The 26167-nt window shown below is 34.8% G+C and overlaps 7 protein-coding genes and 5 non-coding genes across 15 annotated transcripts; 5 read left to right on the forward strand and 7 right to left on the reverse strand.

The window, feature by feature from the left end:
- Nucleotides 1-118: 118 nt before the first annotated feature.
- Nucleotides 119-4012, reverse strand: Rpl4 (ribosomal protein L4). The gene is made up of 8 exons (XM_076385757.1): nucleotides 3910-4012; nucleotides 3324-3501; nucleotides 2241-2486; nucleotides 1917-2041; nucleotides 1587-1685; nucleotides 1228-1499; nucleotides 867-1026; nucleotides 119-436 (listed from the first exon to the last, which is right to left on the reverse strand). Exons 1-8 carry the CDS (start codon nucleotides 3910-3912, stop codon nucleotides 194-196), a joined length of 1326 nt encoding a protein of 441 aa, XP_076241872.1. The 5' UTR covers nucleotides 3913-4012; the 3' UTR covers nucleotides 119-193.
- LOC143184222 (small nucleolar RNA U18) lies at nucleotides 2108-2179 on the reverse strand. Its single transcript, XR_013002742.1, has one exon. It is a non-coding gene; the product is annotated as a small nucleolar RNA U18 (small nucleolar RNA).
- A 614-nt stretch (nucleotides 4013-4626) lies between the features above and the next one.
- Bcas2 (BCAS2 pre-mRNA processing factor) lies at nucleotides 4627-5756 on the forward strand. The gene is made up of 3 exons (XM_076384253.1): nucleotides 4627-4767; nucleotides 4876-5141; nucleotides 5218-5756. The coding sequence occupies exons 1-3, from the start codon at nucleotides 4693-4695 to the stop codon at nucleotides 5615-5617; spliced, it is 741 nt and encodes a 246-aa protein (XP_076240368.1). The 5' UTR covers nucleotides 4627-4692; the 3' UTR covers nucleotides 5618-5756.
- Nucleotides 5741-8073, reverse strand: LOC143182928 (astakine). The gene is made up of 3 exons (XM_076384254.1): nucleotides 8038-8073; nucleotides 6804-6961; nucleotides 5741-6635 (listed from the first exon to the last, which is right to left on the reverse strand). Exons 2-3 carry the CDS (start codon nucleotides 6943-6945, stop codon nucleotides 6376-6378), a joined length of 402 nt encoding a protein of 133 aa, XP_076240369.1. The 5' UTR covers nucleotides 6946-6961; nucleotides 8038-8073; the 3' UTR covers nucleotides 5741-6375.
- Nucleotides 8074-11047: 2974 nt separating this feature from the next.
- Nucleotides 11048-14162, forward strand: Emei (transmembrane protein 161-like emei). 2 transcript variants are annotated; one of them, XM_076384467.1, is made up of 12 exons: nucleotides 11048-11166; nucleotides 11273-11383; nucleotides 11467-11570; nucleotides 11647-11902; nucleotides 11989-12068; nucleotides 12160-12375; nucleotides 12506-12622; nucleotides 12694-12834; nucleotides 12914-13088; nucleotides 13157-13253; nucleotides 13328-13491; nucleotides 13598-14162. In XM_076384467.1, the coding sequence occupies exons 2-12, from the start codon at nucleotides 11381-11383 to the stop codon at nucleotides 13715-13717; spliced, it is 1473 nt and encodes a 490-aa protein (XP_076240582.1). In that variant the 5' UTR covers nucleotides 11048-11166; nucleotides 11273-11380; the 3' UTR covers nucleotides 13718-14162. The 2 variants fall into 2 exon arrangements, with proteins under 2 accessions (XP_076240582.1, XP_076240581.1); XM_076384466.1 differs by having other exon boundaries at nucleotides 11103-11383.
- A 609-nt stretch (nucleotides 14163-14771) lies between these two features.
- On the forward strand, nucleotides 14772-15839 carry LOC143183337 (uncharacterized). Its single transcript, XM_076384861.1, has 4 exons — nucleotides 14772-14777; nucleotides 14876-15140; nucleotides 15222-15496; nucleotides 15591-15839. Exons 1-4 carry the CDS (start codon nucleotides 14772-14774, stop codon nucleotides 15720-15722), a joined length of 678 nt encoding a protein of 225 aa, XP_076240976.1. The 3' UTR covers nucleotides 15723-15839.
- Nucleotides 15840-16099: 260 nt separating this feature from the next.
- Nucleotides 16100-16173, reverse strand: Trnat-agu (transfer RNA threonine (anticodon AGU)). Its single transcript has one exon. It is a non-coding gene; the product is annotated as a tRNA-Thr (tRNA).
- A 468-nt stretch (nucleotides 16174-16641) lies between these two features.
- Trnad-guc (transfer RNA aspartic acid (anticodon GUC)) lies at nucleotides 16642-16713 on the reverse strand. The gene has a single exon. It is a non-coding gene; the product is annotated as a tRNA-Asp (tRNA).
- Nucleotides 16714-18368: 1655 nt separating this feature from the next.
- Nucleotides 18369-18450, reverse strand: Trnas-aga (transfer RNA serine (anticodon AGA)). The gene has a single exon. It is a non-coding gene; the product is annotated as a tRNA-Ser (tRNA).
- A 1463-nt stretch (nucleotides 18451-19913) lies between these two features.
- Nucleotides 19914-19985, reverse strand: Trnaw-cca (transfer RNA tryptophan (anticodon CCA)). Its single transcript has one exon. It is a non-coding gene; the product is annotated as a tRNA-Trp (tRNA).
- A 1145-nt stretch (nucleotides 19986-21130) lies between these two features.
- On the forward strand, nucleotides 21131-23864 carry LOC143184105 (uncharacterized). Of its 3 annotated transcripts, none has more exons than XM_076386100.1 (4): nucleotides 21131-21399; nucleotides 21834-21899; nucleotides 21992-22186; nucleotides 22684-23864. In XM_076386100.1, exons 3-4 carry the CDS (start codon nucleotides 22031-22033, stop codon nucleotides 23458-23460), a joined length of 933 nt encoding a protein of 310 aa, XP_076242215.1. In that variant the 5' UTR covers nucleotides 21131-21399; nucleotides 21834-21899; nucleotides 21992-22030; the 3' UTR covers nucleotides 23461-23864. The 3 variants fall into 3 exon arrangements, with proteins under 3 accessions (XP_076242215.1, XP_076242216.1, XP_076242217.1); XM_076386101.1 differs by lacking the exon at nucleotides 21131-21399 and adding an exon at nucleotides 21512-21769; XM_076386102.1 differs by lacking the exon at nucleotides 21131-21399 and adding an exon at nucleotides 21738-21769 and having other exon boundaries at nucleotides 21815-21899.
- On the forward strand, nucleotides 23802-26124 carry Rpn10 (regulatory particle non-ATPase 10). Its single transcript, XM_076386099.1, has 6 exons — nucleotides 23802-23977; nucleotides 24395-24535; nucleotides 24610-24721; nucleotides 24801-25175; nucleotides 25418-25703; nucleotides 25812-26124. Exons 1-6 carry the CDS (start codon nucleotides 23952-23954, stop codon nucleotides 26027-26029), a joined length of 1158 nt encoding a protein of 385 aa, XP_076242214.1. The 5' UTR covers nucleotides 23802-23951; the 3' UTR covers nucleotides 26030-26124.
- Nucleotides 26125-26167: the final 43 nt, after the last annotated feature.

Below are 26167 nucleotides of genomic sequence, written 5' to 3' on the forward strand. Positions count from 1 at the left end.
GAGCTCCGCTTAAAAAAAGACATTCATAACGTTACATGTGTATTTCTCCTTACAACAAAGTATTTGTATAGAAATTTCACGTCGTAGGTAATGTAGATTAATTACAAGACCACTCTCCTATGGTTGCCTTCCCATCTTTTATTCAAGTCAAATAAAGTTCCTGGGTCAACAGCGAATTGTAGATAAAAAGTTTTTACTTCTTGGCAGGTGCGGGTTTGGATTCTGTGGTTTTGGGTTCCGCGGGTTTTGCTGGTTTCTCAGCTTTCTTGGTTGTTTTCGTTACTTTTGTGGTCTTAGGTACAGGCTTTTTGGGTGCCTTCTTCTCCGCAGACTCTGCCTTTTTTGGTTTAGCTGCCTTCGCAGCTAAAATCTGTTTCCTACGCCTCTCCTGCATCAACTTATACCTCAAAGCCGGTGAGTTCTTTGGCAGCGTGATCTATGTACAGAAAGAGTTGCATTATATATATATATATTCTTCGGAAGTTCGGCTAGTATTATTTAATTCTCAACTACGAACACCCAATTTTAGGATATGAAGACTTTGATTAAAATCTATTAACATTAAATAATTATAAAATTGATAGTGTGTTAATTGAAATGTAGAAATAAGCTATGTACACGCGTAAAGAAAAATTCAAATTTTATTTTAAAAAATATAATAACTAAGTTACTTTATATTTCTTTCCAAATTTAAAAAAAAAGAAAAAACTAATTCAGTATCCGGAAATTGGGTACTCTATCTTATTCCCCAACTTGCATTATAAAACTTTTCATAATTAAATAAGAGCAATAATAAAAATATATTATGTGGAGTGTATCAGACTCCGCGACAACAATTAAAGGTTAATACTGAAGGGTAAACTTACTCCACGCTTCTCAGCCAAAACAAGATCCTTCTCCAACTGGCGTTTTCTTGCCGTCAAAATGGCTGCTCGTTTCAGAACAGCAGCATACGGGTTCAAACGCAACATGGCGCGAGTGTTGGTCAATGGGTTCGATTTCTTTACCTTGCGGACAACCTTCTTCCTGCAATTACAGGAATTTTCTTTTAATATAAACATTATAAGACAAGGATAATTTTAAATGAATTAAAACTATGTCAGATATAAATTAAAGTTGTTATCACTGTCAATCAGTAACACGGACCAAATAGGTTTCATCATGAATGCAATATGACAAAATATATTTGAATTTCCTAACCTATGCAATGTATCTGAATAAACGTACCTTGGTGCTCTCAAAACTTTACGGATTTCGTCAGATTTCAGAAGTCTCGACAAATCTGTATTGGCCATTTTGGGGAATGGCAAGTTGTAGTCAGTTTTAAGTTTGGATTTCTTGCGCCAGGTTCCGTAAAGAGCATCCAGCTTCTCGAAAGCAGATTTTGTCCAGATCACAAATCGTCCAACGTGACCACCAGGTGCCAATTTTAGAAGGTTCATTTTGTTAATGTTCATAAGATCAACACCGGGAATGTTACGGAACGCTTTGCGAATACCCTAAAAATGACATGGAAAAAAAAACGGAAAATGAATCATCTTGTGTAATTGAAAGACAAAAAATATACATTTTTATCAGTTACATACCTGATCTTGATGATATACAATCAAGGGTCCTCGACGTTGAATACGTCTACGATTACGCATTTTACCCTTACCAGCGCGGAAGCGTTGAGACTTGTACACCTATGAACAGAACAATCGCGTTATTTTCTTGTATGCAACATAAGTTCTTTATACTGAGTTTAATTGTTTGGTTAACTATACCCCATTCTAGCAACAAAATTCGCTAGTCAAGAACGCCTAGTAACCAGTTTATCTAGCACCCGATTGGAGCATTTTAATTGATTTTTTTTCAATAAAAATGCGGACATTTTAAGGTGCATCAACAATTTTATTTAAAGAAATGGCACAAACCTTTTGAATGTCATTCCACGCCTTAAGACGTCTCAAGAAGATAACAGCTTGCTTAGTTTTGTTATACTCTTGCACTTTGTCTGACACTACTAGAGGTACTTCTGGAATTTCTTGGATCATGTGACCTAAACAAAACAACCCATATGACTACTGATCTGCATAAAATACAGCACAATTAAGTGAATAATTTAAATGTTCAGTAAAACGCTATTTGTATAATCAATGGAAAATCAGCAACACGGACCAAAGCAATTCATCATGAATGATAGACGAAGGAACTTATAGTATAAAATTAGTTAATCTATTCTATTAAATAGTATTTACCTTTCGATTGTACAAGAGCTGGAACACCAGACGCGGCAATAGCAGAAACCAAAGCGTATCTCTTTTGGTTAACATTAATTTTACGGTGCCAGCGTCGCCAAGGTTTCGTTGGACCAAACATGCGTCCACCTCTACACATGTTACCAAACGCACCCTGACCAGAACGGTGAGTACCACCACCTCGTACACGAGGAATACGTGCCACAGCACGTCCAGTTCCCCATGACTCAGCAGAAGTTTGGTGACCTAACAAAACAAACCTATATTTAATGATGTGACCATTAGTTCTTCAAGAAACAAGAGAAAAGAAACACAACTAATGAAAGTAATAGAGGTTTTTTATCAAGATATCTTAATTTCTCAGGGATGAGCTTACAAAGAAATCCTACAATGTAATCTCCTAGAATTTCGAGATTTGATGAAGTATCGTCGTTAGAATGTAGACGAGACATAAAAACTTCGATTTTTCGAAAATCTTAAAAATCTCAATATTCTCGAGAATCTGACTGAATTTGCTCCAAGCAATAGATACCCAACATTTTTGGACTCTTGTATGTCTCTATTTGAAACTCTTTTAGTTGCATACTTTAATTAACTATCCATAAAAAATGTACATTGGTGCAAATTATTCTGTAGAGTATCATCACATATCTTCCAAGACCTATTCTATAGAATTTTATCAAAACCTAAAGGACTTCCCAGTTAGCATGCATCATGCTATGATTTTGTTCAAGAAAATTTCTTAAGTAATTTTCTAATAATTGTAAACTATGTCTTGTTGGGAACTCAGAAAACATCAGTTAGGATTGTTACGATTGCAGGCAAGAGATATACTTGGCTCGTTACAAGTAATCATAATAGCTGTGATCAACTTGCCTAATAACAAAAATGCATTTCTACATGTTTCTCCATGGAATCCAATCAGACCCAATTGTCATCTTCTGAGCTCCCAATAGTACATATACTATTTAATTTGGAAAACACAATTTTCTAACAACATAATTTTTATTTCCTTTTGCACAATGCTTCTATCGCTAAAGGTGCTCCATCCTTGCAGGATTAATTTTCAAATTAAATACTTACCAGCCTCCTTGGATACACAGTAGGGCTGTCTGCTGTTCTTCGAAACTTGTTGATGAACAAAATTCACAACATCTGGCCGAATTGGTGCCTTGAACACAGCAGGCAGGGAAATCGAATCTCCTGATGATTCATTTTTATCGGTATATACCGTAACGAGCGCTCGCGCCGTTGACAACGACTGTCAAAAAGAAGAAAAAGGTAAGACAGAGAAAAAATTAGACGATTACATGTTGTGATTACATTCGAGACGAAACCGAGTGATACGGTACATGGCGGACAAAAAAGTTGAGAGCATCGTGTACTAAATATGAATATTTCGTTGCATTTGAACATTGCTTAATTAAGTACAATAATAAAATGAAATAAAAATGTATAAAAATTTACAATAAATATTCTAATGTACTTGGTTGATTGAACTAAGCAAGTTTATGTATATTACACGGTGTCACACGTGGTCGACGATGCCGTGGACAGTCAGACTCCAAGTTTACAGTGAAATTCTCGCGAAGTAAGAAGTCTTTCAATCGAGGAATGATATTAAGCGATAAAGTACAATAAATTTAAAAGAAAATGCATGATTTCTTACCATCTCGCGTCCTTTTTACAACTTTCCACACATCAGACACAAAACTAACCAGGCAGCTTACACGCCTTACCTGGTCGTAAAGGAAGAAGAACGCAAGCGGAAACTCCACAGCATGGCTCGCGCATGCTCAGAACGGACTGCTCTTAAGCTACTATTCACAGTTATGCAGAAGAAAATTATTCTTTAGACTATTATTAAAAATAAATGAGTAATGACTCAATAATTAAATATTCGTTAAATGTTAATATTAGCTTCACCTTGATTAACACTTTTGGGATAAAATTTGATTATTATAAATAAAAAATTTAGAAAATGTAGGAAGCTAATGATGATGCAGTTATAGGGGCAATAACGCGCTGTGATTGGAAGTTACACAGCAAAATTCTTGGGTAAAGATAAACTGCGCTATCTGTATGACGTGAGGCGCTAGTGTTGCGCTCTCGAATAATTAATTTTGCTATAATCACGCTATAATTGCATAACTGTAAAAAATTGTGAGACACGATCACTTGATCACGTACTTTCTGTGACATCGAATTAAAAATAAAATACTGAAAATCTGTCAAATGGATCAGAAATTTCCCGCTCTAACTTTACTTCCAATACACGTCACTAGTGGCGCCACAAAACGCTCCCAATAAAACTGATGATGATACTTATCTATAAAATATTATTATTTATCTATGATATGTTCCTTGATAAATGTTACGTGAATTTGAAAAATCTTTGAATGAAAACAGTGATTTTCATTTAAAAAAACGTGAATTATCAAGTGTTCCCTAAATGGCAGGGGAAGTTATTGTTGATGCACTACCGTATATCGATCAGGGCTACGATGAACCGGGAGTTAGAGAAGCGGTATATAAAATTTCATTATAATAAGACACACATTAAAATATTTTGAGGTTATATTGTTTATGTTTACAGTGTAAATAAGTCAGTAAACTCGACATAATTATATTCCAGGCTTTGGCAATGGTCGAAGAAGAAACACGTAGATATCGTCCAACAAAAAATTATTTAGAACATTTACCGCCTCTAAATATAACAGCTTTTGAAACGGACGTAATGAAACATGAGTTCGAGCGAATGCAAAATCGTTTACCTATGGAAGTACTGAGTATGAAGCGTTATGAATTACCACCACCTCCACCAGGCAAAATGAATGATCTTGCTGCATGGAATGAAAGTGTAGAGAATAGTAGTGCACAATTGGAGCATCAAGCTACTAGGTATATAATCTTTACAAAGGTTCAATGCTTTTTAACTTTTTCTTCATTTACTTTATGTTGATATAATGTTTGATAGAATCTGCAATCTGGAATTGATGATGGAATATGGATGTGAAGCATGGAAATCTTACCTAGAAATATTAGTACAATTAGTTAGCCAAGCTCAGAAACAATTACAAGCATTAAGGAAAAAGATTCAAGAGGTCAACTGGCAGAGGAAATCAATGCAAACTCAAGGAGGAGAAAAATTGAGAGCATTGGAAGCACAGTGGGTTGGATTAGTGTCAAAGAATTATGAAATTGAACAAGCCTGTGTTCATTTACAAAAAGAAATACAGAAATCGATGGTGAACAAAGGTGAAGCTGTGGAAATTAATGATGTACCTGGAGAGGAAGAACCGGATGTACCAGGAAAGAGTGCTACAGATGTTATGGCAACAGAAATGAATCAACAGGACGAAATTCAAGAAAACTAAGACATAGAATTAGTGTATGAAGTATTAAGAAGTTATGTTCAATCATTTGGTAATGGAAATTGTCTTTCTCTGAAAATCTTGGACCAAACTGTTAAAGCAGAGTCTGATAAAAATTCTACAATAAATTATTTATTTTGTATTTATTTTGTTTAATAAAATCTACATCTTAAATGGACAGATCATTGCCCATTATGTATCATATCGCGCAATAAATGTGTAAATATACTGTTTCATAATGAATTCATATTCGATTCCATTAATGTAGAAAGTTGACTTGTTTCCTTCATGATTTTTATATATGGAATAAATTTTGAAGACACTTATGTCTTTAACACAAAACGTGTTACCACCAGAACATCGATATGTGTAAGAATACAAAAATAAATTTTTATTATTACAAAACGATCGTTTTCATTTCTTCGAAATTAAATCAATATGTATTGGGTTGTTTGGAAAGTAATTTCGTTTTTCCAAGAGTGTCGTTAGTTATAATTTTAACGAGATTACTTTCCGAACAACCCAATACAAGATATCTGAATAAAAATGGTACGTTAAAATGAGAATAGTATTTATAAATAAATTTTAACTTAAAAATACTCAATTCTTTGGCTCTGAATTCCCATTATTGACTGTGAAACGTTCTTTTAAAACGTTTCCTATAATTTTCTAATTCTCCATAGTCTCCAATTTTTGACTGCTTATTGCAAATTAATTTCGTTCTTAAGTCAATCCTTTCTCATTTTTCATTTCATTTTATATTAATCATCTCCTTTGCTGTCCTGATCGAACAAACGATTTGCATCGCTTTTTCCCTTCGCATTTTTACACATGATTTCATTTGGATCGCACGTTAATCCATCGGCGCAAGGACAAAGAATAGAATGAACATTGGTTAATAATACTTCAGCACCGTCAGGATACATTGCAGTCATGTTGATGGTAATAGCGCTGCCTGGTCTGCACGGATTTCCTTCCTTTTGCAAGGGCTGGCATTGTGGGATACTATATCTCATCGCCCCTAAAATTACGAAACAATTAATCTCTCCTTTCATAAAGCAACAAACACATGTATTGCAAAAGCGACACAACTCCAAAACAGTCTTTTTCAAGAAAAGTAGAAAAGTATTTATAATTGTGTTTTTTGAGTTATTTTACGTTTCAAACATATATGCAATATAATAAATACCAATGGTACAGCAGTAACCAGGATCACACTCTAAATTGCTCACACATTGTATGTAGTTAGGTCTAGTATTTTCAATGCAGAAAACGCTACTCGACGCGATCAAAATAACAGAAACCATAAAAATGGGCGACATGATTCTCATTCTTGTTTGCTTAATCCTGTAAATAAAAAACATGAGCTACTCTAATGCCTAAACTATGGTAATTTATGAAAAGTCTTTTTTGGTTTCGATCAGCTGTATATCTGGAATTGCATTGTTTTCGAAAGGAGTTTCAGGAAATTGTATTTAAACGACTTAACGTAGGTTGATCTTATATGGAGCGATCTTTGAAGCTTAGTCATGCGCCACCGTCAAGTGTAAAATCGATGTGTCAACTTTTCGATATTGGAAGAATTACCCCGACTGGCTCTATTCTTTTTGCTTTCTGTACATTGCACTATAAGAACGTATGACTTTTTCGATGTTGTCCTAATTTCGATATTCTGTGGGTATCACGTTATGGATCCGATGACTCTGACCTTCGCCTTTCTTCTATTACTGATAAAGTATCATTGAAAATTGTATAACTTCTTAGGCCTATATAACGACGCAAAGTAATTCGAGGTCAAACTTTTAATCAGCGTTATTCTTAGTATTCAACGCATAATGATATGAAGTGTTATTATTGTTTATTAATTTGCAATTATAGTACCACAGACTTAAGTGAGTTATAATTACACTGCGGATGTTCCTTCAAGTCTAAAAATTTAATTATATCTCACACGTGTCTAATTGTAAGTGTAACACCATGATAATACGCTCCTTAAAACCTGCAACACTCTGTACAACACTATTCTGTATAACACTAAATTAAATTTTCTGTAACACTAAATTGAATTATTTTTCTGACTTGTTTAGATATAAACACTATTTTCTAAGAAACATAAAAATAAAGAAATTTAATAGCGTTGAAAGTTATTTGATGATTCTGTATGTACAACATTCGGCGCAGTATTTGCAGAATTTTCGGCAGGACTCGTCACCTGTGTATAACTATATATACGCACTGCATTGTGCACTGAATACAAATGATGGAACAACAAACATTTCAAGTTTATAGAATTAATTATTTATAATGAAGCAGTTGATCAAAACTAATTTAATATTTCACGCTAAATTTAAATTGTTTTTACATTTATGGAACGAAACCAAAAAAAGAAGACAAAATTGGGAAAAATGCGCGTGTATACATACGCGGCACTCACAGATCTCTCACGTTGTCCACACTCGCCAAACACTTGTCGGCATTTGATTGCGTGTACCGATGAGTCTGTTGTTTTTATATCGACTCTTCCTCCTCGGAGCTCTCGTCATTCTACCAAATACACGATGCGTTTTTCTTTCTTTGCGTTTTTTTTTTCGTAATACATCCCAAATATGCGTAATGCATTTTCAACTGAAGAAAAGAAAATACCGTTACAGAATAACAGTTATAAAATGTGCTATCACGTTGAATGTACAGATAATAGTATCTTTTGTGGAAGAAAAATTGGATCAATTTATCGATACTCCGAGGAACAATAATTAATTACACTTGCGTCTATCGATGAGTCCAAGACTGAGTTTGAAGTCATCTTTCTCTTTCAATTTACGTTCAATTAATTTACGATATCCCAGTAACGACATAATTAGTAAATTTTGCAATTATAATTGCAAATTCAGAGAAATATCGACTGAATATAATTGTGGTATTACGTAACCAACTGAATGGGAATTCCGCGATGGGAGATCACATCAGATCCTGAAGCCGTGTGCGTAGGATTAATAATGTATGATTTCAGTAACTTAGTGTTGGTACAATGATGTCAATAGAATATATTAGACTGAAAATTCGTCGTGGTATATTGAAATAATTTATTTGACATGGAGTCCAAGATGAATATTATTTCTTTCAAAAATATTTAAAATTCTGTAGTCAGATGGCAGAACCTAGTATTCCATAATTTTCTAATTTTTCAGTATAACGATTTTAAAATTAGGTAAACCAATAAGTAAACCCACATTTCATAAATTATCGCCTTAATTCAAAGAGTACATATCTTGATTTTGAAAAAAAGTGACGTATCAGGTTTTGCCACCTGACCACAGAATTAGTCATTCGATTGGCATCAATTTTGAGTTTCTCGATTAACCAGACGTCTGAAAAAGCGACAGATTCATCGCGGTCAATCACCTGTAGAAACTTTAATTATTGCTTCACAGCCCTTAGCTTTTAGTTCCTTTTATCGCGGTAGAACTACTTTCGCTCTAATTATAATTATCTATTTTTCCTTTTGTTTGAATACGCTGCGGGTATCTGTAATCTCTACATAGTATAAAACAAAGTCGTTATCCGCGTCTGTCTGTTTTTCCGCTTACTTCTTCTAAACCACGCAATTGATTTTGATACGGTTTTCACTGTCATTTAGAGAATTTTTTACGGAAGGTTTTTATGTACAATACATTCTAATTAAGTTTTTGTATAATAGAGGAGAATAAAATTACAACCCCGCGAGCGAGCGAGCGAGCGAGCAACAACAACCAGTTAGTTATTTATATAACCCAGGCTTTTATTGACGATTTGCAGAGAAATACGCAATGCTATACAATACAATGTTGACATCGAATTGTTCATCCTTATTTCTTCTAAAAAAAACTTAAACAGGAATTGCAATTACTTAAGAAGCGTTAAAAAGGAATGTTTTAACATGATGGAGTGCTGCCTGAGCCATTGGTGGCTCACGATATGTATCGTCAGTGGAACTTTCATTAAATAAAATTGAAATATAATGAGAAAATAAAATGTTAACGGCATCGGTAACTTAATACAGTCGTTAATTTTCCATTATTGAACACGATTATCCCGTTTCGTAAATAGTTTTTGTAGTGCTATTAAGAAGTTGAAGTTCTGCCATGGTACCTAACGTGTTGAAACATATTAAGTTTACTGACTGTTTCATAGTAGACATAATAAGTATTACAGAATCCTATCTCACACGGTTATTGTGATTTCATAAAAATGCAATCATCTGTTTAAATGGAACTCAACAAGTTCTCTGTGATAGACGTATCACACATGTAAGGCACAACATATATTTGTATGTAGAACACATACTATTTTATGGCACTATTTTTTATTTTTAATTAGGCACATTAGAATTTTACCTTTAAATTAAATAAAATTAGCGTTAGTATTCAGGTATCGAGACATGGTCAGCTATTGGAACATTTATCTATACATTGTTCGAGTGTGTCCAATACTTATGGGACTAACATACTACCGAAAAATACAATTATCGCGAGTTGCTTTCGAGAGCAAATCACTTATTGATACATATTATACAAGAAATCGGTACATATTTGTTCTAACTCTACCTTAATAATTACAGTGGAGCGTGTATTACTCCATTGCCTAAATTTCGTTAAAATTAAACCACTATTAACTCCTCCGATTTTGTGGACCTACTCCTATTCCTATTGTTATAATAAATGTAGTTAACTTGAATAATAAAAAAATGAAACATTTTCTAAGCATATTCCAAAATTTTATTAAGCAGCGAAAGGGTTTAAAGGAATTTCTACGAAAGAGTATAGATAAATTAATGTCCAAAATAATCTAAGATATAATATACAGTCGTTGCTAATCCTCAAGGAACTTATACCACTTTAAAACACAAGGTAAAAAAAATTATCGATATACAAATTATGCATTGGGAGCAAGAAGAACTATCTGTGAACAAAAAAAAAGAAAAATTTGCAAGTGCACATTCAAATTTTTCTTGCATAGCAACTATCAGCTACAGGTAATTGTGCTTAAAGGACAGAAAGATATTTCTTTCTCCTAGACGCTTAATTGACGCAAGAACAGGACCCGATAAAGAAACCGAAATGACAAGATCTCATCATTAGTGGTGGTCTGAAGTTACTTAACTTCGAATAGTTTGAATTCCAGTAACTTGACTAATCTGAAACATAAGAGCATCTTCCCCTTTCCAAGTGATGTCATTACGGATCTCACGAGAATCAGCTGCTCTTGGTAGCCCTCTGACGTTGAATGACGTAATACTTGCTGCAAATGAATCGTTTTGGTGCATGCGGTTAATATAAAAAAAAAGTATTCGTTACTACTCGGCATTATCACAATTTGACCAATAAGATTGCTTGGACGAAATGTATGATTGGCTGTGTGCATTTCAGGCTGCGTGCAATTGGTCAGATTCGTGATGCACTTGTGGTAGTAGGGTACGATATTTTTGCACCGATTTATACTACACATAGGGCAGGAATAACTGGAAATAACCTCATATCCCATGCAAAGGGTTACGATGCTTTCGGTTTCGCGGGGTAACAACTATTTATAAAACCAGCTATTCGATTGTGTGCCATTTAAAATGGTCGAACACACATTACCAACGTTAAATGTAAGATAATTAATTGCTGTGTCTTTCAGCATTAATTGATAGTTCAGCGAGAAAATCCCAGTCTCGTAATGAAACATAGATTTTCGTGAGACCGGTGAATCCACTTTATTTCTTCAATTCGTTAACGAATTTTCACCATGGTAATATTATCATACATTAATCTGTGTACCATTTAACAATTACACAAGAAACTTTAATCTTTTACTCCACATTCTTGTTTCAGGCTCTCCTAGGAGCACAATTGGTCATTACTCTCATTATGGTCAGTGTCATTCAAAAATTAACTCCTCACTTTTCCCTGGCAAGATGGATCTTATGTTCTACTGGGTATTTGCTAGATTAGTAACAATAATTGAACCAATTATATAAAAATTCGCTAGTAATGTTAGTCATGAATTAACAGGTTGACACGATACTTGTATCCAACTGATCAACAACTTAGAATTCTTGCGGGTGTGCCTAAAGAAAAACCCAAGAAAGGCAAGCATATAGAAAATGGAAAGGTTGGAGACGTGTTTCATGTTCCTAGAAATTTGGATATTACGCTTGATAGTGCTAAGATAACTACAATGGACGTAGTGCATTTAAAATATTATACAGAGTATCAATGGTTGTTGGACTTTTCTGTTTATGCTGGTGCAGTTTATGTCCTAACAGAGGTTTGTAATGCTTTGATTAAGTAAGCAGAAAAATTTCTTTTACATATCCATCTGTATTATACTCATACATTTTTCCCATCACACAGATATATAACTGCTTATATCCGATAAAAGATGAGATTAATCTCAGTATGCTCTGGTGCTCATTAGTTTTGGGTTTTGCATTGTATCCTTTTAATTATTATATACATTCAGTGGATGTTTTTTTCATTGATGAGTCTTACATTTTGTATTTGAATTCCTTAATTATTGGCTAGTAAAGTGTTGCTGTCCCTTTGGATAGAATATTTCAAGGGAGAAGAAAGCATAGGTGAAAGGTCTACATGCATTGTGACTGGATTTGCTTATCTTCTAATTGCTATGATGATTCTTATAGTTGATGAGAAGAACCTTGAAATTGGATTGGATAAAGCTTATGCTAGCTTTAATCACAGTGCATCTTTGTTTTTAGACAATCAAGGGCTCTCTTCTACGTAAGTCTGTAGAAACTTATGTCATTGCATTCAATTGTATATAATCCATTTTTCCCTCTTATTTTATATTTTTCTGTATGTATTTATAATACAACTATGTTATTATAATAGTATGCAAAACTAATTGTAGGGGACCTGCATCAAAAATCGTCGTGAAATTCTTCCTTGCCTTGTGGTGTGGTTTATTAGGTTCCTTATTTACTTTCCCTGGCTTGAGAGTGTCAAAAATGCATTGGGATGCATTAAGGTATAGATATTGAATTTGTCTTAAAAACAGTAATAGCTTAATAGAATGTTACCAAATATGGTATATTTCAGACATTACAAAGACCGAAAGCTATTGTTGTTAATAGCTAATATTAGTTATGCCTCTCCACTTTTATTAATAAGTTTATGGATTAAGCCCATAAGCAGAGATTACCTCACAGTTCGAGTATTCACTGGTATGAATGGACCACTGTAAGTCAAAATATAGCCAATTTCCTGAAAAAATATTCGCGTATAGAGAATTTGTATACATTATAAACTATTGTTCCAGAATGACAGCCTCAGCTTTCGAAAGCATGAGATTAATTGCAGTTATTGTTGCAGTTTTGTTAAAACTTATATTGATGCCAATATACTTGCAATCATATCTCAATTTAGCTGTACAACGGATAGAGAATCAAAAGAAAGAAGCTGGTAGAATTACAAATGTGGATTTACAGAAAAAGGTATGCTTAAAAACTGTATTTGTTGACTGAAAATAGAAATAGTAATTTATGCGTACAATTTGTTTCAGATTGCGGCAGTGTTCTATTATTTGTGTGTTGTTGCGTTGCAATTTGTTGTACCAATAATTATATGTTTATTTTTCACATTCATGTATAAAACATTAGGTAATACGATTTTTAATTACATAATTGTACATGCCATTCTGTTCATGCATACAAATACGAGAATATGTTTTTAGGTGGTTATACATGGGAAGGTCTTATAAAAGGAACAGCAGTTGAAGAATGTTCAGTAGATGAGTCGCCTAAATTTGTATCAAGTGTAACAAATAAAAGTGACAATGAAAGGACTGTTGTGCAAACAGCTCAAGATTTTCAACTTGCACTAGGTTCCTTAAAACAGGTAATATTACTTAATATATTCTTTCTTATATAATCCTTTATGAAATTTATAAAAGATTATAGATCATTTGTACAATGATTTCTTCACCGTTTTTCTTATTCAACAGATATTTACCACAGACGTGTACAGAGGTTTACTAGGTTTAGCAACATGGTGGAGTTGTTTTTCGCTATTTGCAACTACTGCTATGGGAATGTTTTATCAGTCATACTTCTCTAGTATGTGAAAACAATTCTTTGGAAGAAAATATTCGACGTCATCTCGCACAAATTTATATCGCTTTTTCATAATTGGAGTATCAATACAAAGAACCACTGGATGGATCATTTGACAATTGAATCTTTAGGGTAACTAATTTCGGAGAGGTACCTATATTTAGGTACGCACAATATTGACTAAGGAAAACTTTTAATATCTAACTTTTGAAATTTGTAATACATATACCAATAAAAATACTACAATTGTAGTACATTTCGAAACGAATGTTTAAGCTTAATGATGCAAGATCTTTTTACTACGTATTGTACATATTGTATAATGTGTTTATACAAATACCCATAGGAAGTAGTTTACATTATGTGTATAAAATCGAATAAAAATTCAGATATTTTATAATCGAACGTATATAGGGCATCCTTATGTGTGCGAAACAAATAAATTGTATCACTGCCAGTAAATAAGCTATTTAATATTCTCTGATCTATCTACCTATAATTAATAACTTGTCTGCGTACCGAAACTCTACGTTAGGCTGGATGAAAGTAACTTTCTTCGTCAATACCACCATGGGAGTAGAACAAAGCAGAATACTTTTCTACTTTCCGCGTATGTATTATAGTCACATATATTTATTTATTTCTAAATTTCAACGTAAACTATTCATTACCATTTGATCTATGATAATCAACAGTTCAGTTTAAAAGATACTAGTACTTGATAAAATTATAATATATTGAAATTTCTGCTTTTGTTGCTTGTGCTTCTTCTCGTGGAAAGATTATTGCATATGTTACAAGGTCAAGGTTTCACGTAAAGGCAAAAACTTTATATCAAGCGATTACGATTCACGAATTGTCCCATTTGGTATCTTGGAGAAAGTGTCATTGTGTGATTGGAAATGTGTCGATGCGATGCTACTCACGTATTAACTCGGCTGCTTCCGTGATATATAACTCCCCACGAGGTAACTTAGCATCAGAATAGCGTGTTGTTTTTCAACGAAGGTACTACTATCATTCATTTCATCGTGATACTTCTGTAAATTTCTACAACTTTGTAAGATGTTGGTAAGTATCTCAAATTATTCACAAATTTTATAAAACAGTACTATCTTTATATTAGTTTAAAATTTACTCTTTACTTTTGTGTTAATCATTACTTTCAGACATACGTAGTTTTGTGTTGCATGATGATTCTCACAGCATATGCGGAACCACCTGTTCAAGGTGTGAAACCGACGAATGTATTAGGTAGCGCCGATCAACATGCATCTTTTAGTTTCGTGAGACCTGGCTTAACGCAAACTTCTTTCGCATATAGTGGTCCTAGCTCTCACCAATCATTCAGTTCCAGTATAGGAAATCCTCATTTAGTGCAGAGAGTTTTACCTAACATCGCCAATGCGCTCGCTTATAGAAATCCTGGTCTAGGTTCGTAACAGAACCCTGAAATAGATTCTGTGCAAAAAATGAGAAACAAATTTTCACTGAAATAATATTACTATATTTCAGGAGTATACCCAGTTGGTCCTATTGCAAACGGTTATGCATTTGCACCTGCCGCACCTGCATTTGGATCTCCTGTTGCACCTCAACAATTACCCTACCAAGCTGCTGTAGATCCTGCTACTTTAGCTTACTATCAACAGTTGCAACAAGTTCAGCAACCTCAATTGCAGGGTTATTCTGCAGCTGCTGCTTATCAGGCGCAAATAGCGCAACTTCTCGCACTGAGGCAAGCACAAGCACAATCTCAAGTAAACTTGCAACCAACAGAAACGCAACAGGTACGAATATTTATCAAGATATTGAGATAGTGTCTCGAGTTCTGTATTTGCCAACATTTAAGCGTGATTTCTGTTTAATAGTAATCGTCCGCAGGTTCCCGAGCTGATAGAATCGCAGCAAGAGGAGCAGCGACAACCTCAGAATTTATTAGGAGTCGCTTATTCCTCTGCACCTTCAGTAGCACGCGTTAAAGTTTCCGGAAACGGCTACAAATTTGATTTTTAAGTGACAAAAATATATTATGTAGACACTTAATCTTTTACACATCGTACATATCATTCATATTGCATTTATTTATTAGCATTATTTTAATGCATATGTAGACTATTTTTGTATCCTCAGAAAATTAATAAAGAAATGATAATAAATTCATTTGAGTGAATTACGTAACATGTACACCTATACTGTTTTCTTTTTATAGACTCACGGCCTGAACGAGTTTATAGCGAAGGACACGTGTTTAAGATTCATAATGCACTGATAACTCTTTTCTCTCGCGTTAGAGATATGAGCAGCAGCACATATCAGTAAAGCTAAAATAGTGGATTTAAAATTTTCATTTTACGAAGTTCGAAAAAGCAAAAATAAATGTCCACAATTGAAGGCCCCGGGGGGATTCGAACCCCCGATCTCCTGTTTACTAGACAGGCGCTTTAACCAACTAAGCCACGGCGCCTTCTGCGTCGTCTCTTTCTTAGTACGCGTTAATTCGGAATTATGATAAAAAAATTAATTTTTTAAATCAACTTCGATCAATTTTGTATCCCAGACTTTAACTATTTTCTTTTCAGTTTCAATATAGCTTATAAACTTACAAAAACCTACTCACAATTACCAGAACCAAGATTAAACTAAACGATTCCTAATTCTTTTTTTTAACAAACGTTCAATGTTATCAATATATAGAAAAAGCAGAACTACTGTAAAGCGATTACATATATAAAGAACTAAAAGTAAACAAAATTACCTTACCATCCATTTATTCCTTTCAAGTGTCTACCAGCAGACAATTGTAATAGATCCTTTCAAGCAGTTCTGAAAATGAGGAATTGTTAGAATGTTAAAATGTGAAACGTCACTAAACAATATAAAAACAGATAAACATTATGTTAGAAAAAAATAGAATAAAATCAAAAAGAAGATCCTCCCCGGCGGGGAATCGAACCCCGGTCTCCCGCGTGACAGGCGGGGATACTAACCACTATACTACCGAGGATCCAGATGGTATGTGTTTTAAATTACAGGTATACTAGTGGTTATGTTTACTATACAACAGTAATAATTATAATATTTACGTACACAGAATTTCCTCGTTAAATGTTCGGCTTTAACGACACGATGAATACTCGCTGCTTTTGCCTACATTTGTTGAAAATATGCCAGCAATGGCGTCGAACCAATAAACACAGAATCCAGCCCAAAGATGGACGAATGGACCATGAATGGACCCGAAAATGGCACCCATGATACGGCGAAAATCGTCATTAGTTCCAAATCGATTCAGCAAATATACAGCAGAAGATGCAACTGAAATTAATGTTAAATTAATTCATTGCGGATGAGAACTTTTTTCTTATACTGATTTCGAAAATTTTTTATTACGTTCATAACCGCTAAAAACTATAATGTCGAAAGTATTCTGACATCACTTTCAACAGATTGATAAACTATACGTATTGTACGATTAATAAGGATAATATCAAAGATTATTATTTTATAAAGCAATTCACAATCTAATAGACATAAAATATGCTGTCTGTACACTTCGGATTGATGCATAAACTCTTACCACAAAAAATTGAATATCGCTAATTTCCTTATCTCGATTTGAATGAGATAGTTTGCAATAGCTAATTTTAAATATACTCGAATAGTGCATTTTAAAATTTTTTTATTATTAAATTTTTTACATGTATTTCTATAGTAGAACATGTACATGTGTACGTAAACATTATACAAAACCTCTTCAAAATTTATTGATTACGATTTATATATCCGCCATTGTTTCAAAGTTTTGATTCTTATACATGCGTATTATCCATATTATTAAATTACGATTACCTGTGTTTGGGGACAAATAAGCGAGAGAAATTTACACCACTTTACATTCGTATTCTCGGTAAAACTGCAAGAACTTTTTCCGCCAGGGAAAGTCTATTACGTCTCGAAGGATTTCTGCAACGGCAACGTCAAGTGGTAGTGTCTATGCGTCTACTTTGCCACTTCCACTCGAAAAGGGAAATTCGTCTTGGAAAATCTGTAAAATCACGATGCCGTCTAGCGGCAAACAGATGACATTAAAATGCAAATTTTTTCATATATGAATCAAAATTACTCTATATGGAAAACCCTAAATCACTATACCATTCTGAAAAAGTATTCGATTCCATTTGTAATGATATCCCTGGACTTTAAATTCATTTTGAGTCTGTATATATTCACTGTCGATTATTTGCCTATTCGTTTAACAAAATTAGCGATGTTAAGTTAATTTCGGAAAGTTAACAGCGAAATCCAGCTTCACATCATGGCAACATCTGGCAACCACGTGTGAAAGATGAAACGTTGTTGAAAACCATTCCTTCGTGATATTTACAAAATTTTAGTCAACATCCTGTGGCATAAATTCTATTTATTTACACTAAAACTTTGTTCTTTTTTTTACGTATACTAAGATATTAACTATAAAAAAATCAACACGAACTTATCAAATAGGTCAATTCATCGATGCGAAAGAGCGCGAAGCAAAAAGTTTTCTCTTTCAGTCGCGCACACAGGAATAACGCTAATTGTTTTCTCAATCATTAAAGATATCTATATTATTCACATTAGACGGATAAAAACAAAAATTGCAAAAAAATGACACTCACTCGCAGTCGGTAGGACTCGAACCTACGCTCCCAGAGGGAATCTGATTTCTAGTCAGACGCCTTAACCACTCGGCCACGACTGCTACGATCGATGCATTGCGAATTCAAAAAGTTAACCGGTTTAAATTTACTATATAACTGTTATTGTAATGATTTATCTACAAAAATAATCTTATACCATAATCTTTCTATTTTCCACTCATTTTTCGTATAGAATGCCTAATATGCAAAACACTAGACAATGTCACTATTTGCGCGGGAAATGATCACATTGGTATCACAATAGTGGCACACAATGATTAGAACGTTTGCCTTCACAACCTTGGACAGGGTTATTATAAATAATTTATTACTAAGTATTTTAAGCATTAAAAATGAAGTAACACTCACTATGTTATGACTTTCTGAAATAATAACACACATGTAATTACACAGTACTTCGAGTCATTGACCACGGTTCACGATTCAATCACTACACAACACTAGTACCATTCAACTTATTCCAAGTTTAGGCTAACAATAAGTGCGTATTTAACAATTTTAATTGAACAATTTTTCACTTTCTTGATAGAGAAACACGGTTCTCCATGGGGTAGTCATTGCAACTGAAAGGTTGCCAACAGTTGCCAATATGCGCTATGCCATAAGGACCTATTTCCCACTTTTACCGACTCTTTACCTGCTTTTTATAACACACACACAATACGATAGACGATACAACGCTATATTCGGTACAGGCACAAACGACCGACAATTTTGTAGGATTAACTAAAGACCAATTACAGACTGAAAATCCTTTTTTTTCTATCTAACGGATAAGTAGAAGATAGTCGATATATACAATTCTATTAAGGCTGTAATTGACTTTTAGTTAAACCGATGAAATTGTCAGTCATGTGCGACTGAACTTAATTGTGCGACCCATAAATTTTTTTCATAAAAACAATATTAAGACTGTTTAGTGACTTCTTTTAGAGAAATTTAATACACGATATAGAGAATAACATTTTCATTTGTAAATAGCCTAGTTCTATTTGCTTTTACTTATATCTTTCGTGTTCTCGACCCACCGTGGTGTGTTCACAAAGTTATCAGTATACTTTAGGACGCCTTAAATAACATTCATAAGACGTCTTAAAAACGTCCAAATTATGTTTATAAAATGTTTAGGCAAAAAAATAGACGTCTTTAAGACATCCAAATTATGTCGTAAAACATAAAATGGTTCAAGCATAAAATGGACATGAAAAAAACGTCTTGAAGACGTCGAATGCTATTTGGGCTGCAATGCATTCGAGACCTTATTTGTGCAGCTATTGAAGAAAGTAGAATTACTAAACGGTTTTTTTATCAGGTCGCTCATTCCTGAATGGAACGAAAATAACAATCAAAAGTATTGGGAATTGGGAGCGCAAAATGACAGACACTTAAATTTCAAGAATAGGTGGGTATAGCATGTTGCAGCTAACCCAGTAAAAATATACGGTAGCTATCCCGACACTAATGTATTTGTTATGTAATTAAACTGAAGAAAAAAAAGAAAGTTTGACCCCGACGTGATTTGAACACGCAACCTTCTGATCTGGAGTCAGACGCGCTACCGTTGCGCCACGGAGTCTTCGTTATGGCCGTTCTCATAGAGTTCATTACAGGGCTGCTTCGGTGTCTAGATTTTAAGAAAACGGTTCTTAACATAATTTTTGCATACAAAATATTCTTAAATAATTTATCTTGTCACACAATTATTCATTATAATTATTATAGAATACAATAGTCTATACATCCTTCTCTGAAACGTTAAAGTTCAATTGAGAAAACATTGGAAACCCTTTAGAGATTTCAAATAAAAAATCGAATTTATCTAAGAAATTCAATTTGTACAGATTCTTCTGATATAACTATAAGACTTTGGTGCGTAGAATATGAACGGTACAAATATTTAATTTGTCACATTGTTCTTTTATGTCGTCATATCACGTATACGTGCATACATGTGCATGTTTCAATGAAACGAATTTCAAATATTTACTGATCTTCTTTCATTTATGAAAATGATCTTCACAGCACCTTTCGTGGCACAGTATAATAGGAATGACGCACCTATGACACGCAGAACAATTGTATCGTCACGCAAAGATTTATAAATGAAATTCTTTTTATTGTCTTAGCGAGGAGAGAAGAAATTATTTTTGCAATTTTTTTAAGGGAAGAAAAAAGGAAGAGTTTCTGAATCGGTGCTTACATTACCCAGGTATAATATAATAGGAGAATATCTGCATACTAATAAAAACATTGTTTAATATTTCCAAATAAATTTTAGATCAGTAAGGGGACAATTAAAAAAAAAGGTTACATGATCTTTTTTCATCCTTAGGAGGAGTAAAACATACTACCAAAATACTTAGGACCACGTACATGTCGGTGTCACTCTGTACATATTGCGATTTCATTTGAAAAATAAAATCATAGTTACAATTGAATAGCCTCGAGCGCTCGACCTTGCATCCTACCTACATGCAAGCATGTCGAATGTGTGCACACAGGTAATCTTATCTGTGACAATCGTAATGATTTTGAACGAGCTTTCGACAAGAATACGCGTGTAAAACAAAAATATACAGATATATAGATTCCAGATAAGTTCCATGACTCTTTACTAAGTTGATCGTTGATTCGCGTTTCCATGTGTGTACATCCAAGCGCGTACAGTTATTAAAGGAAAACGCGCGAACGCCGCCGAAGCCGAGAGCGAATGGAAGGAAAAGGCATAATCCGTGAGACACGAGCAGGGATATGTGCTGCGGTGACGCATACGTCATTCGTCGTCGACGACAAACTGACCGATCGACTAGCCGATCGAGCAACACGAGCAGCAGTCGCAACAGCGAGGCAACGGTTATGATCGATCGGCATAGATTGCTTCAGATACGATACGCAACGCGTCCAGCCGATGTGTTCGTACCGATCGATTTTGATTTGGCAACATTTTAACACAGTACGTCTGTAAAACGAAGAAAACGTGACGTTTAAAGGTAACGGTGAAGTTTATCGTCGCACTGAGATGTACGTTTGCCAATCAACACGCGGCTCTTTCATAATACGCTCGAAGCAACGATTTGAATTTTATTGATAAGGATAAGGATATTCGACCGTGGTAAAAGTATAGCTGCTTCTTTTGTCGGATATTGATGATCAACGGTCACGACGTAGCCATGTTTGTTGGAAACGAAAGTACAGGAGTAACGTTACGCGTACATTAGATTCTTATGCGTTTATTTCTAATCGCGTCGTCACCGTATCGCTCTGTTCGACCATGCTATCGCGGTTCTTTTATTCGAAAATTAAGTAATCGATTCTGTCGAGAAGCTTTCAAACTTTTGGGAATACGATCGTAGACACTTTGTGAGTTTCTTTTGTTTTTAAAGTTGGCAAGGATTATTGTTTCAGTTTGTCTTGGAATTTACAGATCAGTTGGAGGGAAAAGGAAATGTGAAATCTCCTTTTAGCGGGAAGAAGCAAAACTTATCTCGAAGTAAGTTTATGATTTTCTAATACTTTTATGTTTATTTTTCATGTAATAATTTATATTAAATTTTGATTAATGTTTTTTTCGGTGTGATTTAGGTGAGGACCCGAGATACCGGAGGTGGTATTTTCAAAAAGATGCCTATATGTATAAAAGCGAATAAATGGGCTGCAAATCTGATAATCGTCTTCCAACTGACTGTTTGGAGTGTTGTTGGGATTATATTTCTTCAAAGAGGTGTAATCTCCCTACGCGGTGAAGCAGAGACGCGAAATAACGCAATCGATACACAGGTTCGAGACATTCCGATCGATTACGAAAATATGCAGTGCCTCGTTTAGAGACAGGCGTGCACTATTTTTGTGTGACGTGTTACAAAATATACTTACGATATCTCAATAGGTTTTAATAGAAACTAACGTTCGTCATGTACGTATACAACACGTGTTACGCACGTGTTAACACGACACGTTACATCAGAATAACGTGTACCTGTCTTCTACGTTGATCATGTAGCGACCGCTCTGAATTCAAATAGAGTTTCATTCGAAATCAGTGGAGAAAAAGAAATGACCGTTTAGCATCGAACAGTCGCGTTTTTTACGTTTCTAACGTTTCTGTTCTTTCAGCAATGGGACGCGACCTGTTGTAGTTAGACGAAATACGTCGAAAGGCGCTTTCCTGTCTAGTTAGTTTTTAAATCGCTTGATATTTCTTGAGATTTCGTAGATATCTTTGGGAAATGAAACCAAACGAACTGGCAAAAGATTCGAGGACACTATTTTCACAGGAAAGCTTCGCGAGGCGCAACGAAAAAGTATCGATCGAAGAGTCAACTGTCGCAGAAGTTTCGCAACAAATTGTAGAACACGAGGCCGCAAGTCGGCGGGCGAACGTCACTCTCGATAATCTTGAAGATGCTACGCAAAACGGGCCGCGTAGCAGTATGTACGCTTATCCCACGACGGAGGACGGTGGTAGAAGGATTCCTGTAAAAAGTTCAATGATCAGAAAACGAACGACGATCGGTCATAAACAAGATACTCGAGACGTCCGTGCCATTCAAGCTGAGACAATTCGCGCAGTTAAGAAAAACGACGAAGGAAAGATACGGCCCAAAGAAAACGTCGTTGCTTCCGACGAACGTTCTTACGATACGGGAAGAACGTTGAGGTTTAAGTTGTTTAAGTTCAGAGAGTCTGCTCTCATGGAAACTGTATCTACCGATGAAGGACAGCTCTTCCAACAGGAGATCACAGATATTCCTTCTAATAACAGTACGAATAGTAGCCAAAATGGGCTGGTATCGCAGCACTCTCGTACGAATCGAGTTGGTGCAGCTGTTGCCATAGTCATGCTCGCGATCGGCGTTATTATGCTACTTTTAGGGCCACTTATCGTTATCTTAAGAGCAATCGGCGACAGAAGGCGAACTAGGCATATGCTAAAATCAAGGTGTGAGAATGATCGACCACCCTCATATGAGGAGGCGGTCTTAATGGATCCAGTGCCGAGATATTCTTCGCTCGAGCTGGACACGATCCTCGAATCTTCTGCATCTTCTTAATTTCTTCGTCACCTCTCTCTTACGCACTTTCTATATGCTATCGATCATTGCACCGTTCATTACAGCATCTTCTATATTTTCTTTTTACTGTGAGACTCTATTCTACTATGATCTCAATTAAATATGTAAGATTTTTTTTACGATCGCATTTGTACTCAATATTTACATACGTTTAAATACGTACGTACACGCATGTCATTTTTTACGCATATGTGCATCATAATTGTCTTTTTTTACCTTTCTAAATTCGTTTTCTCTTCTTCCTCTTTCATCTGGTTTCAAACTATCGATCAACATAAATTTTTTACTTATAAAATATATACGAAATAAGAACGAAATCGTGTTATCTATTTTCAATTATCAAATGTCGCATACGATGTGCAAATAAAGCCAATTAAATTGAACGTGAGTGCATATGTTGTATATATATGACAAGCTGCAAGACAGAACGGAACGAAACGGAATGAAACGAGTCAGTAATTCGAACCAAGATGGTACTGGAAAGTACGATGATATGGTAAGCTGTCGTTATTTATTAAATTTGTCAAAAGTAGTGTGTAATATTTTTTTTAAATGTTTCGTCTACAACTTTGTCGAATTTAGTAATATAAGCAAAGTTCTAAAACATCTCTTTCACAGCAAATGTTTCGATAAATCGCAAACGTTTGCGCGAGTGACAATGCAAAGTTGAAGTAATTCATGATACGATCTTTGTAATAATGTTTCTTAGGAGAACAAGATTAATAAAAATTTAGTCCATCTATAGAACAAGGATTAAACATACACTAAATACTTTTAATTTGTACGCGCCAATATAGACATTTTTATATACGATCGTAATAGAGGTTAGGAGATCAAAATGACGCGTTTCGTTACTAGTCTTGTACGTGCCAAATATGTATCAAATTGTTAATAATTATTGAAACAATTATAGTGTCGACAATAGCGACTACATGAGAAATGGAGACTTTTTACCGACTCGTCTTCAAGCCCAACAGGATGCTGTCAATTTGGTCTGTCACTCCAAAACTCGCTCAAATCCCGAAAACAATGTTGGTTTAATAACGCTAGCTAAGTACGTCGAACTGTCTTTTACGTTACTACTATAGAATATTATTCGAGTTTTTGTATAAGTACTCCTTTAAACAGTGTTGAAGTATTGGCTACATTGACCAGCGATGTGGGTAGAATTCTGTCTAAACTTCATCAAGTTCAACCAAATGGTAATCTAAGTTTAATCACTGGAATAAGAATTGCACATGTGAGTATGTTCATTAACTTCTCATTGTATAATGAAAGCAATCAACATAACAATTATAAATTAATGTATTTAACAACAGTTGGCGTTGAAACATCGTCAAGGTAAAAATCACAAAATGCGTATTGTGGCCTTCATTGGTAGTCCGATAGACATAGATGAGAAGGAACTGGTGAAATTAGCAAAAAGATTGAAGAAAGAAAAAGTGAATGTAGATGTGATTAGCTTTGGCGAAGAAAGTGTCAATAACGAAGTATTGACAGCTTTTGTCAATGCTCTAAATGGCAAAGATGGCACAGGCAGTCACTTGGTCACAGTTCCACCTGGACCGCATTTATCTGATGCATTGATCTCTTCTCCCATAATTCAAGGAGAAGATGGAATGGGTGGTGCAGGTATGGGAGGAACTCCCTTTGAATTTGGGGTTGATCCAAACGAAGATCCAGAGTTGGCATTGGTTTGTAATTTGAAATTTATATAAGTCAATAACAGTTAGAGTTCTTACTATGTGCATATTCAAATACATAAAATATTCATCATAAATGAAATTTGGAGTAACTAAACCAAATACTAAGTTATTTAAATCTAATTAAATAAATATTAAAGTATTCAAATATTCATATATCGGAACATCAGTAAGAGCTCTTACTAATAATAATAGAGAACAGGTTCTTCTATCATACCATTTTTTTCTCGTAGGCACTGCGTGTTTCTATGGAAGAACAACGACAACGCCAGGAGGATGAAGCGCGACGTGCACAAGCAAACGAAGCAGCTACAAACAAGCAACCAGAAACGATTAAAGAAGTACCTGAGGAGGCGATGTTGAAACGGGCGCTTGCCATGTCACTCGAGGGTACTGAAGATTCAACGTCTACTGCGGCTGATAACACTGCTCCAACCACCGGAAATATTCCCGATTTTGCTCGTATGACAGAAGAAGAGCAAATTGCATTTGCAATGCAGATGTCCATGCAAGATCAACGTATGTACATGAAACATTTATTTACAGTAATGTTGTTACTAATAATAGGCTCTCATAAACGCGTGTGTATATGAAATTTATCATTTGTTTGTATGATTTCTTTCGCAGAAGAACTCGAGTCCTTGAAAGAGGACGCGATGGAAGTCGAGGAGGACTATGCTGCTGTTATGTCTGATCCAGCTTTCCTGCAGTCAGTTTTAGAGAATTTACCGGGTGTCGATCCCCAATCTGAGGCCGTCCGTCGAGCCGTTGGGTCGCTTCAACAAAATAAGGATAAAGAGAAAGAGAAGGAAAAGGAAAAAGATAAAGATAAGGACAAGAAATGAGAAGTTCATACTATTTGGATATATAACTATATGTTAATCAATGTTTTGTGAATACACATATACCAAATATAAGTTCCCGATTTTTTAAAACTTCACTTACTATCATCATACTTATTTCGTGTTTATGAACCTTTACGG

The sequence above is a fragment of the Calliopsis andreniformis genome, chromosome 9, assembly GCF_051401765.1.
Source record: "Calliopsis andreniformis isolate RMS-2024a chromosome 9, iyCalAndr_principal, whole genome shotgun sequence".
Taxonomy (NCBI): domain Eukaryota; kingdom Metazoa; phylum Arthropoda; class Insecta; order Hymenoptera; family Andrenidae; genus Calliopsis; species Calliopsis andreniformis.

Bases quoted from the DNA above. Each gene is read 5' to 3' on its own strand.
- Emei (XM_076384467.1), top strand. The intron at 12,376-12,505 runs GTAAGTCTGTAG...AACTAATTGTAG, and splicing joins AATCAAGGGCTCTCTTCTAC to GGGACCTGCATCAAAAATCG. The intron at 12,623-12,693 runs GTATAGATATTG...GGTATATTTCAG, and splicing joins ATGCATTGGGATGCATTAAG to ACATTACAAAGACCGAAAGC.
- LOC143183337 (XM_076384861.1), top strand. The intron at 15,141-15,221 runs GTTCGTAACAGA...ACTATATTTCAG, and splicing joins TTATAGAAATCCTGGTCTAG to GAGTATACCCAGTTGGTCCT. The intron at 15,497-15,590 runs GTACGAATATTT...AATCGTCCGCAG, and splicing joins AACCAACAGAAACGCAACAG to GTTCCCGAGCTGATAGAATC.
- LOC143184105 (XM_076386100.1), top strand. From the start codon at position 22,031: ATGCCTATATGTATAAAAGCGAATAAATGGGCTGCAAATCTGATAATC. The intron at 22,187-22,683 runs GTTCGAGACATT...CTATTTTCACAG, and splicing joins ATAACGCAATCGATACACAG to GAAAGCTTCGCGAGGCGCAA.
- Bcas2 (XM_076384253.1), top strand. From the start codon at position 4,693: ATGGCAGGGGAAGTTATTGTTGATGCACTACCGTATATCGATCAGGGC. The intron at 4,768-4,875 runs GTATATAAAATT...ATTATATTCCAG, and splicing joins AACCGGGAGTTAGAGAAGCG to GCTTTGGCAATGGTCGAAGA. The intron at 5,142-5,217 runs GTATATAATCTT...AATGTTTGATAG, and splicing joins TTGGAGCATCAAGCTACTAG to AATCTGCAATCTGGAATTGA.
- LOC143182928 (XM_076384254.1), bottom strand. From the start codon at position 6,945: ATGAGAATCATGTCGCCCATTTTTATGGTTTCTGTTATTTTGATCGCG. The intron at 6,636-6,803 runs GTATTTATTATA...TCGTAATTTTAG, and splicing joins TGGTTACTGCTGTACCATTG to GGGCGATGAGATATAGTATC.
- Rpl4 (XM_076385757.1), bottom strand. The intron at 1,500-1,586 runs GTATGTAACTGA...TGTCATTTTTAG, and splicing joins TTGTATATCATCAAGATCAG to GGTATTCGCAAAGCGTTCCG. The intron at 437-866 runs GTAAGTTTACCC...TTCTGTACATAG, and splicing joins TTTTGGCTGAGAAGCGTGGA to ATCACGCTGCCAAAGAACTC.
- Rpn10 (XM_076386099.1), top strand. From the start codon at position 23,952: ATGGTACTGGAAAGTACGATGATATG. The intron at 23,978-24,394 runs GTAAGCTGTCGT...AAACAATTATAG, and splicing joins CTGGAAAGTACGATGATATG to TGTCGACAATAGCGACTACA. The intron at 24,536-24,609 runs GTACGTCGAACT...TCCTTTAAACAG, and splicing joins GGTTTAATAACGCTAGCTAA to TGTTGAAGTATTGGCTACAT.